Below are 15,103 nucleotides of genomic sequence, written 5' to 3'. Positions count from 1 at the left end.
CAAGAGACGTAAACGGTAAACATTGAGTCTCTTATAATTCAAAAAAATCCTCAAATAAAAAAAAACTTCCATCTTTTAATTTCAACTCTAATTAATTTCCCCCACTTTCCCTAAATTTCCTCTTTCTTTGCATTATCATCCGATCATCACACATAAAATTAAAACTAATTCAACTTTCACTTTCTCTCTCTGGAACCTTCTTCTGTAAGGAAACTCATCTTCTCCAACCAAAGGGGCAAAGAACCCTAATCTATCTTTTCTACCGAAATTATGATCGAACTTTGTTTTTAGTATGATTCGATTGTAAACAACTTCATTTTTCGTAATTTTCAGTTTTTTTTTTAAGAGGTTTTAATTGATTGATTTGTCCCTTTCTTTTTTCAATCGTAAATATTGTAAATTTGTTCATAAAACTTCGAATAATCTCTTCATTTCTTTGTTTTTTTTTGTCAAATAATAACTTCTTTTTCAATCCATCAAATTCAGTGTTTTTATGAAAATTTTGCTTGGTTTGATTGATTAGGGTTTGGTTAATTTTTCAAAAATTGCTGGGTTTTCCAAAAATGGGGAATTTGTGAATTTTCCTGGGCTTCAAAATTAGGGAAGAACATGAATTTTTGAATTAATCTGGAGGAAATCATCCCCAATTTATAATCATATTACTTCTGGGCGTTGCTCTGTCTCCTCTTTTACTGAGAGGGCTGGTTGATGAGGAATGAAGGGAAAAAAGCTCGTGGAGGAGTGGCAGCTGCTGCTTCTTCGTCGGGCCGGGCCAATGGGATCATCCCGAGCTCGTTCCGGGCGATTTCGAGTTATCTGAGGATCGTTTCGTCCGGTGCTTCAACCGTTGCTTCCACTGTCCGGTCAGCGGCTTCGTCGATTGTGGTGGACAGAGATGATGATGCTCGCCATGATCAGGTACATGTTTCAGTGTGCCCGGGTTTTATGCTGTAACTTGCAATTTGAAATTATGATTCATTTTATAGTTATTGCTTGAAAATGATACCATCAGTTGAAAGTAATGCATATCTGTTGTGTTTGGAATTGAGTTCAATCATCAATGTATATAGGCCAATTGAAACAAGAGTATATGATAAATTGGATGTTTCTGTTAGTCTTCATGTTCTGTGAATTATGAGATGAAGAAGATGGTAATGAATTGTGGTTGAAAGCTGTGTTCTTGTTGCATTGACGAGGTTTTTCGTCCAATTTTAGTGATATAAGGCCAGACTTGGATACTTGGAGTTAGAAACTTAGAATCATATTTTCAACTTGACTAGACTTGGGGCTGAAAGATACTTTACTAACAGCTATAGCTGGATTACACAATCTGCTGCTGCTTTTGTGTTTTGCAGCATGCCAGCATATCAATTTGATGGGTTGTAGGGTATGCAACGGTTTGTTGTTTTTGAGTGGAACCATTTTATTGGGGCTGTTGTTCATGGTGGTACTACATGCTTGTCAAGTGAGTAATCGTTGGGTTAATGGTAATATAAATGGATCCATTTAGTGCTTTTTGGTTGCTGCTGTCGTAAGTTGAAGAACAAGGTTCCATAGTTCTAATTTAGCAACATAATATTATGGGATTGTATTATTGGATGGTTGGTTTGTGGCAATGGATAGTTGGATACAAGATTCTATCACTCGGAGTACTTTTGTAGACTGTCCAAACTTTAGCCTTTTTTGTTAACTGTGTGATGTAGTCTGCTGATAAATGGGATGGTGCATTTAGAGTTGCATAGTTGCTAATTTGCTTGACTGAAAATCTATGGTGGTTGAGTATGAATAAGTTCTTAAAACAGTAACACTAGTTAGGCTTACTTAGTCTTTTAAGTTGGATTTCAAATGTAAAATCAGTCAGTGATTATTTAATGATTTATGTTACAATACTCTTTTAGTCTTTTGTACCTTTATTTTACTTTTGAAGACAAGTATTTGGAGCAGAGCTTTTCACTTACTGTGTGATGCTTGAGGTCATTTCTGCTTGCTAACCTTTCTGGCAAGCAATTGCCACTCTATTGGTTCATAGCATGGTGATTGAAATAATTTCTGTTAAATTACTGGTATTTGGTTATCACTCATGCCTCAATGGGAGAAATGTTGGTACAAGAGTTGGTGGAGCTGTCTCCAAAGATTTTTCCGTTGGAGACTTATATTGTGGATCTCTGATGTGTAAAAACATAGGCATTAATGTTTACGTAGTAATTGTCTATGATTACGAATACGGTGGTTGATGAAAATATCTTTGCTTATGTTATTTTGGTAGATGCATTAAAGAAATAATGTATGCAATGAAGGATTGACTTGTGCAGAATGGGACTTCATGGACTTTGTATGTTCTTGATACCCTTGACTCTCTAGAGGCTTGATGGCGAATAACTATTTCTACTTAGTTCATGGGAATTATTATCATATTTTGCTGGGTTGTGTTTCCGCACTTTTCATCTTATGTAGATTCTTATCTTATATGAAGTGGTGAAAATGCCCTTTGGGGTTTCAAACTCTTCATATGGCTAGGGCTAGGGTTGAGATGTGTGCAATAAGAACATGGAGAGAGCAAAGGTGTTTCTATTTAGGACTTGTGTATTACGAGAGTTCAATACATAATGGATTATAAAAGACTTGTACACATTATATATACATGTAAAGGAGCCACATAATTCCATATATTTTTGTCTCGGGTATGGTCGAGATCCCTCTCATTTATTGAAATTTTAATTAACTCCTTGTTCTTCTACTTTCTTGTAGAAACAATTATGGGGCCCCTTTATCTTAAGGAAGAGGAAATTTGCTATAATAATACTCCCTCTGTTTTCTTTTGATGTACCCATTTGCTTTTTCACACTTTTCAATGCACTGCTTTAATCGTCAATATCTCCTATTCCATATCATTAAAATTTATTTAAATTTTTGAAAACATTGGTAACATTTATGAAGATCCCGGATGACTATGTTTTTCGTTGTATGTTAGGGAGTATGAAGTTTCAACTATGTGTGGTATATAATACGGAGTACTTCGTATGAACCTTGGGAGTTTGCCATCCAAGATATAAACTCGGGGTTATTTATAGATAATGACATGGGTATTATGGTGTTACCAGAGGCGGACTGCAAATATTCCATCTTCATTGAGTCTCCACGAATATTCTGTCGGAAATTAAGAATCAACAAAAAAATTTCTATAAATGGAAAAAACTTCATTTTTTTAAATAATGAAGAAAGAAAGAATCTACACCCCCCCCCCCCCCCCACCACCACCACCACCACCACCACAAAACCTCTTCTTTGTTTTCCCTTTCCCTTATCCTTTCCCATTGACTTGTCATTTTTCATTGCCCCAGATTCACTACCCCTAAGGCAGCTGATTAGTGTTTTTTTTAGCAAAAGTTTAAAGGTGCTTTTAGCTTGAATTGAATCACTCTGAAGGGGTTGAATAAGAGTTTAATGATTTTTTTTTTTTTTTTTTTTTTTTTTTTTTTTCTTGGAACGCTTAAATGAGTGGGTTGTTGATGGACATGCTGGACCTGATGGCTTTTAAATTTTGTTATTTGTATATTTTTCACTCAATTCATGCGCCCTCTTTTCTCTTTATTATGCTGCCCCGATATTTTGTTTAAATTTTGTTATTTGTATATTCACTCATTCATGCGCTCTCTCTTTCTCTTTATTATGCTGCCCTTATTTTGCTAGACATTAACATTGAGTTAAAGGTCGCTCTTTGTCCATCATATCAATCCTTAGATCCACCTATTATCTTTTTGCAAGTCTTGCAATTGACTTTAGAAGTTGAGTCCCACTATTTTTTATCTCTATTAAGTAGTGGCAGACTTACTAATTATATCTCCTAAATGTGTTATGACATGAGCCGGATCCATTTTCTTCGGTTGAGACATTATTTGGACTTTTTGGAGTGTTTTACACAATATCATATACATACAATTTTCCTTGAACTAATTTTATTGTTGGGCTTTTAGACATCAAATCTGTGTCACTAGGTTTCATATGGGGCGCTGTTTCTTTGTGTGCATGTGGTAATCATCTTGTGATTGTTTTGCTTACTATTTTTTTTTTCTTCTTCTATCTCTTGCACTTTCTGTATTAACATATTTTCTGCAGAATAGATTTTTTTAACCATTCATTATATTTCCTGATTGCTAGAGAACACTCCCCTGTTCCAGAATAATTTACACATTTGACATTTTTTTCATTATTTATATACTAACTTTGACAATAGTTTTTAGTAACGTATGAGAACAAATTTTATCATAAAATGTGTTGTTTAATAGGTATAAAGTTTCATAAAATATAATGTTTCATAATATTAACTTTTAATTTTTTTTCTTAATTCTAATACTTCGCATTTAATTATATATATCTAAGTCAAACTAGTGCATGTATTTCAAAAAAAAAAAAAAAACTAGTGCATCGGCATGTACCAAGTTTGACCGTGTTAATTATTATGGGATGGAGGTAGTGGATGAATTGAGCCATTATTCTAATATTGTTAGTTGTCTTTGTACGCAACATGGCTGTACACATTTCATATAAGAGGTTCAGGATATCAGGATGTTTTCTTCATTTCCCCCTCCCCCATTGTAAATGTATATCATACTAATGTGTCTTTCAATCAAGAATCTCTTAAACATCACTACATCTACCTGCTTGTGGTTTGTTATCTGAATTCTTGTAGTAACTTAATTAATGTTTACCCAAATGAAGGTGCTTTGGGCTGGGTTTGACAAGTTGGAATTTGAGGGAGACAATGTACGGCAGGTTCTGCTGTTGGGTTATCGATCTGGTTTTCAGGTATGGGATGTGGAGGAAGCTCACAATGTTCATGACTTGGTGTCCAAACATGATGGTCCTGTTTCATTTTTGCAAATGCTGCCAAAACCATTGCCAACTATGGCATCTGAAGATAAATTTTCTGACAGTCGTCCTCTGCTGGTAGTGTATACAGATGGATCTCGTCTCCTGGATGGGAAAATTGCTCCTTGCAATGGAAGCATTTCCAATGGCAGTGTTCCTGGGAATGGCCTCTATGGCCCTTCTAGTATTCGATTTTATTCATTAACTTCCCAGTCTTATGTACATAGTTTAAAGTTTAGATCAGCTGTTTATTCTGTTAGGTGCAGTCCTCGGGTCGTAGCTGTTTCGCAGGCAGCTCAGGTAATTATGTCTTATATTTTGAGATTTTTCTTAGTTTTGTAGAAGTTAGTGCAGAAGATAATATTCTTTAATTTTAGGTGCACTGTTTTAATGCTGCTACCTTGGAGAGGGAATATACCATCCTCACGAATCCTGTTGTGACTGGCTGCCCTGGTTCTGGTGGCATAGGATATGGTCCACTTGCATTGGGTCCTAGGTGGCTGGCGTACAGTGGTAATCCAATAGATGTTTCAAATGCAGGTCGTGTCAGTCCACAGCATCTGACACCTTCAGCAACTTTTTCCAGTTCAGAATCAAATGGTAATCGTGTGGCTCAATATGCAGTGGACTCCAGCAAGCATCTGGCTGCAGGAATTGTGACACTGGGGGATATGGGTTATAAAAAGCTGTCTCGTTATTGCTCTGAGCTATTGCCTGATTCTAATCACTCAGTTCAATCTGGAGTTACTGGAAGCAAAGTCAACGGCGCTGTTAATGGGCATAATGGTCACCTGCCTGACGTAGATAGTGTTGGAATGGTATGCATATTTTACCGTCAAAATTGCTTGTCTTGTTTTTATATTTATGCATTGCAAATTTGCTTTTAAAATCTCCTTGAAATTGGGATTGGTTATTGAGATTGCTTGTCTTTGTCTTTGTGTTTTTGTTTTTATTTATGTTTTGTTTCTTCAATCCGATTCCAATTATAAAATGTTTCCTGACTCATATGTTTCGTCATTCTTCATTAATTATTTATGGGCATGTTTGGTTTGTAATCATTTGGATCATTGTGCTATATAATAGTTTAAACCCATTTTTTCTTCAGGTCATTGTTAAAGATGTCATCAGTAAAAATGTGATCACTCAGTTTAGAGCACACAAAAGCCCTATTGCTTCATTATGTTTTGATCCCAGTGGGACATTGTTGGTGACAGCTTCAGTTCAAGGCCATAACATCAATGTTTTCCGCATTATGCCTGGACATCCTGCATTGGATGCCTATGGATCCTATGTTCATCTTTACAGACTGCAGCGCGGCCTTACCAACGCGGTGAGGCTACTATTCTATCATTGCTCACCCTAGCCCTTCTTGCCAAAGTGTCTTCCTTGCTGATGATTATACTCCACTTCTCCTTTTTTTGTAGGTTATACAGGATATAACTTTCAGTGATGACAGCCGCTGGATCATGATAAGTTCATCTAGGGGCACAAACCATCTCTTTGCCATCTCCCCTTTTGGTGGTACTGTGGATCTTCAATTTGCAGATACTAATGTTGAAAGTAATGGATTTAGTGTCGCAAGCAGTACAGTTGTTCCATGGCAACCTCAACCTGCTGGTTCAATGTTATATCAGAACAATCTTTTTGCATCTGGTCCACCTATAACCCTGTCTGTTGTTAGCAGGATAAGAAATGGAAATAATGGTTGGAAAGGCACTGTTAATGGTGCTGCAGCTGTTGCAACAGGCAAGAATAGTTCTCTATCTGGTGCTGTTGCTGCTGCTTTCCATCTATGCCGAGGCAATGACATGCATCTTAATGAATTTGCTATGAAGTCTAAGTACCACATGCTGGTTTTCTCTCCTTCTGGTAGTTTGATACAATATGCACTTCGAGTTCCTCTTGCGCAAGATGCATTAGCTGCTGTTTCTGGAGTTAATTTTGCCTATGGATCGGCTCCAGGCAATGATTCAAAATTAATGGTCGAGCCCACTCAGAAATGGAATATTTGTCAGAAACGAAGGGAAAGAGAAGAGAACTTTGATATCTATGGTGAAAATGGTATATCAGAGTCCACTAAAATACATTGCGAAGGGACTAGAAATGAATATGGTACTAGATCAAAGCTGAGTGTTGAAGAAAGAAATCAACTTTACATTTCCGAAGCTGAACTGCAGATGCATGATCAGCAGGTCCCACTTTGGGCAAAATCTCAGGTATTTTATGGCATCTATCTATACTCATAATGAGAATTTTGTACAGATGAGATGTCTTACGTATTTCATCTAATTGTTAAAGATTTACTTTCAATCAATGATGGATGATGCCATTAAGATAGACAATGAAAATGCTGGAGGGGAAATGGAGATTGAAAACATTCCTCTACGCACGATCGAATCTAGGTCCAAGAACTTGGTTCCTGTTTTTGATTATCTGGATAATCCCAAAACTCAACTGGCAAGGTAATCTCCCTGTCTCTGTATTTTCTCTATTGGAAGGCAGGAATTTAATGTTGCTAATTGTATTATTGACTTTGCGTTAGCATGTCTATTTTTGCAAGTTTCTATGTTACAATTCTGTGATGCTGTCTACTAATGGACTGGTGGGGGAATGAATCTAATGTATAGACTGAGATTCCAATGAACTACCATACCTGATGATATAAGAGAGAAAGCATCTGATGTTCATGTTGCTCACGTGTTATAATTATTTTTTATTATCTTGCTTTGTGTTTTTAGGTATAATCTTTCTCACATGTTCTAATTAGTGCTTCTTTGTTCAGAGTTTCTGCTGCAGATAGCAAGATTGGAGCAGGGCAGGTGCCTCAAAATGGGAATATTTTAAATGGGGTTAGGCCTTATGCTTTGGGGTTGACTGAAAATGGTGTTGAAAACCATCGCGGCGTTGGAGAAAACAAGTATGGTATACTGAAGCCTGCAGATGCAGCAATGGGCTATGTAAATACTAATGACAGCCCTAAACGAAAGTCATCTGAGCTTCAGTCTGTAAATAATAGAGATAGAGAGCACTTGAAAATGGAAGACTCATCCCAAGCTTGTAAATAAATTACAGTGAAGCCTTGAAAATGGAGAATCAGTTTGAAGGCAAAGATTTGAGAGTTTGATTGAGGTAAGGATATTAGTGGTTGTTACACTTTTGTGAAGGGATTGCGTATTTTTCCAAGTTTTGACAAATACTGAAAAGAAACATCCAGTGTCGAAATCAAAATGACATAAATAGCTTATGAGATGTGAAGGGCTAAAGGCCGTGCAATGATGGTTTGGAAGCAGTGAAAGGATTTTTTCTTTTTTAGGGAGTGGGGAGAGGGTACAAGGAAATTAGCAATATTATCATCTCTTTTTTTCTTTTCCTGTATGTCAGCTATGTTTTATATTGGACGACACTAAATTAGTTTCCTTAATCTTCTACAGGATGCGGCTATTCTTTTATTCTCAAGGTGTGTGATAAGTTCGTGTTTATATTTACCGTATCTGTAGAGGACTAAGACATGACATTGTGATTATTCCAGGGCTTGGAACTTTGTTAATATTGTGGTGTTGGGCGGTTTCCTTCACATTGGATTTGTACATAATAGTCGTTCTTGTCAATAAACTGTGTACATAATAGCTACTTAATACTGTCTCCAATTTTCGTCATTATATTTATTTATTCTGATCTGATTCTCGGAGCAGTCATATTCTTTATTTATATTTCTCCGATTTACGGAGCAGTCATTTTCCATGGTTAGAATTTGTTACAAAGTAACTCACCATAATGAAATTGAGAAGTCTCTTACTGTGGTTGGTTTGTGATGGAACATTTCTTTATTTTTGTATGCTTCTATTGTTGCTTGATAGGATGAATTGATATGTTTTGGTCTTTTTGGATTTCCAACCGAATCTCTGTTACCTTTTTTTAGAAACATGTGGTGTTGATTGAACGCAGTTTTTTCAGAAACAAAATACTGTAAATATTTTGCTAGATTACTACAGTACAATTTTTATAAAGTTTTTTTTTTTGGGCTGATATTTAGAAACTGAAAAGCTTCTGTCTAGTCATCCAGTAGATAATGTTGGGTATCGTTTTAATTTGTACGTATTTGAACAGGTTCAGAGTCCCAGAGCAAACACAAGTAGGTTCTTGGTTGTTCTTAATCACGGTTAAAGTAATTGTTAGAGATATGAGATATAATCAATTTATTTTCGGATATTGATTATACTCCGTATCTTATATCTCTAGCAGTAATAAATGACAATCTTATATTCTTCATGAAAGTATGAAGCATATAATACACGTGCATCGGTCTTAGTTGCATCTGGGAAAAGGATTAGTTGTGCAGGATGCAATTACTTCCAGATGCATATCCAGATTGTACTATGATTACTACTACGTATAGTATATTGCATTACATATTTACATAACTTTGTTTAAGACACTAAAAATACTTTTATTAGAAATAGAAATGGAAGATGATTCTCTTGTAGTCTTGTGTAGGCATATCTTATTCTGTCTGTCACCAATGTATAATGATCTTTCATTCCTAGCAGCAAACAATTAATAATTTCTAGTTTTGAATCATGCAAACATGTCAACTAATAAGTATACCTTTTTCTCCAATCAATTCAATAAAATAAATGCACTTTTTCCAAATATGCATAATTAAAATAGCAAAAAATTCATAGCATTTCTTTGAAAAGGCAATGAAAAAAATTAATAATATCCAAAATATACTTTCCGACCTAACAATAACATAGTACCATATATTTTAATAGATGAAATACTGTATCATATTTTAGATAATTTTTCCCAAAAATCTAATATAAAATAAAATAGTACATAGAATTAAGTGTCATTTTCCTTGTAGAAACTCTGTTTCTGTCAAAGATGTCGAATTTACGATGAAAATATAAAAGAATCCTTTAATAGCATGCTTCCACATAAACCCATAGCATATATTCTGAAGAAAATGTAGAGTTTAAGAAAAGCAAATAACCAAACAGCTCCTTCTCATCTGCTTCTTGTTTTAGTTTTACCATTTTTTTCACCTTATAATAATAATAATAATATTAAGACCCAAAAAAATGTGTGACATAATTTTATGTAAGTCCAATGTCTTAATCTTTCAAACAACTCTTATGTCAACTTCATAAACTATGGTCAAATATTCAAATATTATACTATATGTTATAAGCACAATTATATAAGATGCCTATTTGCTAAGCAAAGTTAGGTGATTGATAGGAACTTTGAACTACAACCCCATGAACTTTCCTTTACACAATTCCTATGTTTTTACATTCCATTGCATTACATTACATACCCCCATTTTTGAGTCATTCCTACATGACTATTAGCAAGTAGAAAACATCAAATTAAGTCTTTTCGGCGCGTTTAGCTTGTTAAGCTTTTATTAGCTTGGGTTAAACTATCTTTGGGATAAACTATCTTGTATCATTTTGGTTAAGGTAATACTACAATTACAATGCAGCTTCATATTTCGCCGAGTTTAAGGCATGTAACTGTTTTTCCGGGCAAAGGAGTCAGAGAATTCATCAAAGTAAAAGCTGGTTCAAGGCGGTTTTCGTATAGGATGGTGTTGTACTCGCTCTTGTTTTTTACATTCTTGTTGCGTTTTGTGTTTGTGATGACCGCGGTAGAAACAATTGATGGCCAAAGAAAATGTTCTTCTATAGGTAATTCATCTTTTCTTCCTTCTTGAAAATTGTATTTTAGTAAGAGAAGTCTTATTCATTTGTATATATCTTTAGTTTAGAATTTGTTGAGTATATGATGCTTTGCATACTTACAAAGGAAACATTGCTTGAAACATGTATCAAATGGGAGCGTTTTACCATTGCTCGAAACATGTATAGACCAATGATTTTGGTTGCTTTGCACCTAAGTTTTATACATTTATGCACTATAAGTCCCAAAAAACAAACTGAACAAACACGAGTTTATATCAGAGTTACTTGTAGGCTTGTGGATGAAGATTTTTGCCACTCTTCGATTTCAATTATTCCAAGTCTTAAAAACGGTGTATGATCGAATACTAAACATGTTTCAATGATTCAGGTTGCTTGGGAAAAAGATTGGCACCAAAAATTCTAGGAACGTCTCCTTCAAGTGTAAGTTCCTTGACTTTTTTCGAAATTCTGTATGACTGTATCCTAATCAGTAGGTGAAGTTCTTCCTAAACTTTCGAAAATTAAACGATTATATTTATCTTATACTTATTGCAGGTCCCAGAAGTCTTATATGAAGTACTTGAAGAACCAAGTAGTCTTGTAAATGAGAAAAATCCGGGACCTGATATTCCTCAGTCACTGGAAGACTTTATGGCTGAAGTAAGAGAGAGCAGACCGGATGCCAGAACGTTTGCACTGAAGTTAAAAACAATGGTAGATCATAGCATATATCTAGTCAAATAAACGCCCATAATTTCACTTCAAAAACATTCTGATTTACCAGGGGAAACAGTATAAATAAGCCTGCATTTCCTTTTACAGGTGAACTATCTTGAACAAAGGACGCGAACAGCTAAGATTCAGGAATACCTATACCGGCATGTAGCATCTAGCAGCATTCCAAAACAACTCTACTGCCTCACGTTAAGGCTAGCCAATGAGCACAGCATGAATTCAGCTGCTCGTATGCAGCTTCCAAATCCTGAGCAAGTCCCTTACCTCGTTGACAACTCGTTCTTCCACTTTGTTCTGGCCTCTGACAATGTTTTAGCAGCATCAGTTGTGGCCAACTCTCTTGTTCGTAATTCTCTCCATCCTGAGAGGGTTGTTTTGCATATCATCACCGATAAAAAGACCTTTGCGCCTATGCAGGCTTGGTTTTCCTTACATCCTCTGACACCTGCTGTCATTGAGGTCAAGGCTTTGCACCAGTTTGAGTGGATTAGTAAAGGAAAAGTGCCTGTTTTGGAGGCCATGGAGAAGGATCAAATGGCTAGGTCACAATTCAGAGGCGGATCACAAGCTATTGTAGCTAGTGATTCCGAAAGGCCTCATGTTATTGCTGCTAAGCTTCAGGCTATGAGTCCCAAATATAACTCCATCATGAATCACATCAGAATTCATCTACCAGAGGTATAGTCAATTTGTTAAATAGAAATCTGATTTTTATGGTCCTAAACTATTGATGATAGGTGGAATTATCATTTGACCATCCAAATTTATATTAATTGTTCTTTGTTTCATGGTTTCAGTTGTTTCCAAGCCTAAATAAGGTTGTCTTCCTTGATGATGATATCGTGATACAAACTGATTTGTCACCCTTATGGGACATTGATATGGATGGAAAGGTCAATGGAGCAGTACAAACTTGCAGTGGAGATGATAGATTTGTAATGTCTAAGAAACTAAAGAACTACTTGAACTTCTCTCATCCTTTGATAGCGAATAATTTTCATCCAGAGGAATGTGCCTGGGCTTATGGCATGAACATTTTTGATTTAGAAGCTTGGAGGAAGTCTGACATTACTCAAACCTACTATCACTGGCTCCAACTGGTATATATTTCAAAAATGTGATTTGTAAATAACATCAATATTACTACATAATCTGCTAATATTATCTACTGACATGACTATTTTTTAAAACAGAACTTGAAATCAGACCTAAGTTTATGGCAGCTAGGAACATTACCACCGGGACTAATAGCATTCCATGGTCACATTCAAGTAATCGATCCCTTCTGGCATATGTTGGGCCTTGGATACCAAGAAAATACAAGTCTTGCAGATGCTGAAAATGCCGGTGTCATCCATTTTAATGGGAGGGCAAAGCCTTGGCTTGATATAGCTTTTCCACAACTTAGGCCATTATGGGCTAAATATATCAACTTTTCTGATAAATTTATCAAAGGTTGTCATATCAGAGATTCATGAGAGTTTATTTTGGAGGAGAAAGAGGTGAATATTCTTGTACATGAGCTAGGGGCGCGCACAGAATTTTCGCCAATTCAAGGGGCCTTATAGAGCAAAATGCAAAATGTGGAGGCAGAACAAGAAACAAGCTATAATCATGTACTTTAACAGAAGCCTCCTTAGATTAGGAGTTTTCGTTTTTGTGTATTCCCTCATCTTATATTCTTTCAGTTCATAATATACTAATAATTTTGATGCATTTATTCAGAAAAATATGGTAGAAATTGCAATCATAATCAGACATATCTAGCCTAATTAACTAGTCTTTTTTCCTGTTACATTGGAAACTAAATCCTTCAAGTATTTAGCTGTCTTAGTGATGGGTGAATTCACTGCCATCAGATTGTACAAAACATACTCTACTTCAGTAATCGAAGGCCGGGATTTGAATCTTGAAACCACCTTCAATTGACTTGCATCACCTTCTTCTTCCACTAACACATTCCATTTCTCTCCACTCACAACACCGTCTCTAACACACTTGAAAACCACTCCTTTTCTCTTACTCAAAAGCCCTCTAACTTCCAATCCTAGGAATGCATAAAGCACATCAAATGAAGCTACGAAGGCGCTCAAATCACCAAAGCTTTCCTCTTCCTCGAATGCCCATTTCGGGTTAAACAACACCAAGGGGCTTGGGTACAAACTGTCACTAACTAACTTCATAACTGCCAACTGTGAAGAATTTGGCGCCAAAAATACTGCCACATCAGCGGAATTCAAAATTCTGTTATTAACTGTCATAGCAGAACTAAGTTCAATATGCTCAAAAAAACCAAATGGAAGGCCTTGAAAAACTGTTATTCCACTAGCCATTGAAGTGGGATTCGGCCAAACAAGCAAAACTCGAACCGGTGAGCTTTTTTTTTTTTAATTGGGAGGTCCTTAAAAACGTCGAAAGCGAGCTGGGTGAGTGACTCAGGGGAGTCATCAATCAAAGGTATTTCCACCCTAAATCTTGGTTGTTTTTCTTTCTTGATTTTGCCAGTGAGTTTGGGACTGTTAAGAGGCTTTTGCAAGGCGGTCGAAAGGCTACTTTTGGCTTGAAGAATAGCTTCTTCTTTGGTAATTGGAGGTGAAGGGAAAGAAGTGTCAGAGATTGAACATTGAATGGACAAATTTTGGTGTTTTGGTGTGTTAAGAGGTTTCCTAGGCAAAAATGTTTGTAAGGAAAGATGATTAGGGCGGTTTGAAAAGGAAGGAAGAGAATGAGATTCGATTTTCGATTGCGAAAATGGAAGAGGAGAGCATGTAAACTTTGTTGTCTGAATAGGGAGTTTGAGCAGATTGGTAGCCATTAGAGATTATTTATGATATTCAAGGGTTTGTTATTATGAATATGATCATATGAAAATGCTGCAAATATATAGAGGATAAGGTGGAGGGATATTCTGAGCCTTACATTTTATCCTTGATTTTCTGGGCCTTTTTTTATAACAATTTGTGCCTATTACTACATTATTGAATTTGGACTATAAGAAACATGCCAAGTTCTAGCCCATGGTGCATTTTTTAAGGAGAAAAATAAGCTCATTCTCTTGGTAGTTTAAAATTTTTTTATAGGAATTTTAATAAAAGTATACTCCGGTTAAAAAAAAAAAAATTTCTAAAATTAAACATTTTATTTTCATATATGAAAATAGTTGTTACATTATTTCAACATCTCTGTCACTTAATTATGAGAAGTCCATGTGCTTGGTATGTCATACTTGTACACAAAAATTATTTTTACTGCTCATATTTGGGTAATTCTCATATTCAATAATAACATCGGATACTTCATATAAAGATAATCTAATATATATACATAAAGGGGAGTTTTTTCCCGAATTTTTAGAGAGCCACGTAGGATTTAATTTTCTTACCACGCCATGTAGGATTATAAATTTCAATTGTAGCCAATTTCAAATAATTCAAATGCCATATAAGCAAAATTGGCGAATGAGATTTTTAAGTTTAAATTAATTATATATAAAATATTATCTTTTGATATTAGGAATTTAATCTAAATATATAACAAATTTTAGTACATACATAAAAAAAAATATTTTAAAAAATCCAACAAACCGTGCATGACACAGGTTTAATCTAGTATTAATTATAATGAAGTAGCAAAGTAGTAAATAAAAATGAAACACTCGACTACTCCCTCTATTACTGTTTAATTGGTTTTAAACTTGTATTTTCAATCAAAATATATAGATTTTACTAGAATAAAAATATAGGTATTGATGGTCAAATTGTTGTAATTACAAGATTATGTGTATGTGCGCATGCACACGTGTGTATATAAGG

At 35.4% G+C, this 15,103-nt stretch overlaps 2 protein-coding genes and 1 pseudogene across 2 annotated transcripts; 2 read left to right on the top strand and 1 right to left on the bottom strand.

Moving 5' to 3' along the window:
* LOC145574908 (autophagy-related protein 18f-like) lies at positions 1-8,549 on the top strand. The gene is made up of 8 exons (XM_081632789.1): positions 1-918; positions 4,720-5,169; positions 5,247-5,687; positions 5,975-6,199; positions 6,294-7,085; positions 7,168-7,331; positions 7,652-7,998; positions 8,301-8,549. The coding sequence occupies exons 1-7, from the start codon at positions 709-711 to the stop codon at positions 7,932-7,934; spliced, it is 2,565 nt and encodes an 854-aa protein (XP_081488915.1). The 5' UTR covers positions 1-708; the 3' UTR covers positions 7,935-7,998; positions 8,301-8,549.
* A 1,566-nt stretch (positions 8,550-10,115) lies between these two features.
* LOC145576837 (putative galacturonosyltransferase 12) lies at positions 10,116-12,965 on the top strand. Its single transcript, XM_081634544.1, has 6 exons — positions 10,116-10,562; positions 10,945-10,997; positions 11,112-11,270; positions 11,379-11,969; positions 12,089-12,391; positions 12,485-12,965. The coding sequence occupies exons 1-6, from the start codon at positions 10,352-10,354 to the stop codon at positions 12,767-12,769; spliced, it is 1,602 nt and encodes a 533-aa protein (XP_081490670.1). The 5' UTR covers positions 10,116-10,351; the 3' UTR covers positions 12,770-12,965.
* Positions 12,948-14,133, bottom strand: LOC145576838 (uncharacterized; annotated as a pseudogene).
* Positions 14,134-15,103: the final 970 nt, after the last annotated feature.

Source organism: Chenopodium album, chromosome 13 (assembly GCF_948465745.1).
Source record: "Chenopodium album chromosome 13, dcCheAlbu1.1, whole genome shotgun sequence".
In the NCBI taxonomy this organism is placed as follows: domain Eukaryota; kingdom Viridiplantae; phylum Streptophyta; class Magnoliopsida; order Caryophyllales; family Amaranthaceae; genus Chenopodium; species Chenopodium album.
This window is presented reverse-complemented; position numbering and strand designations above follow the sequence as displayed.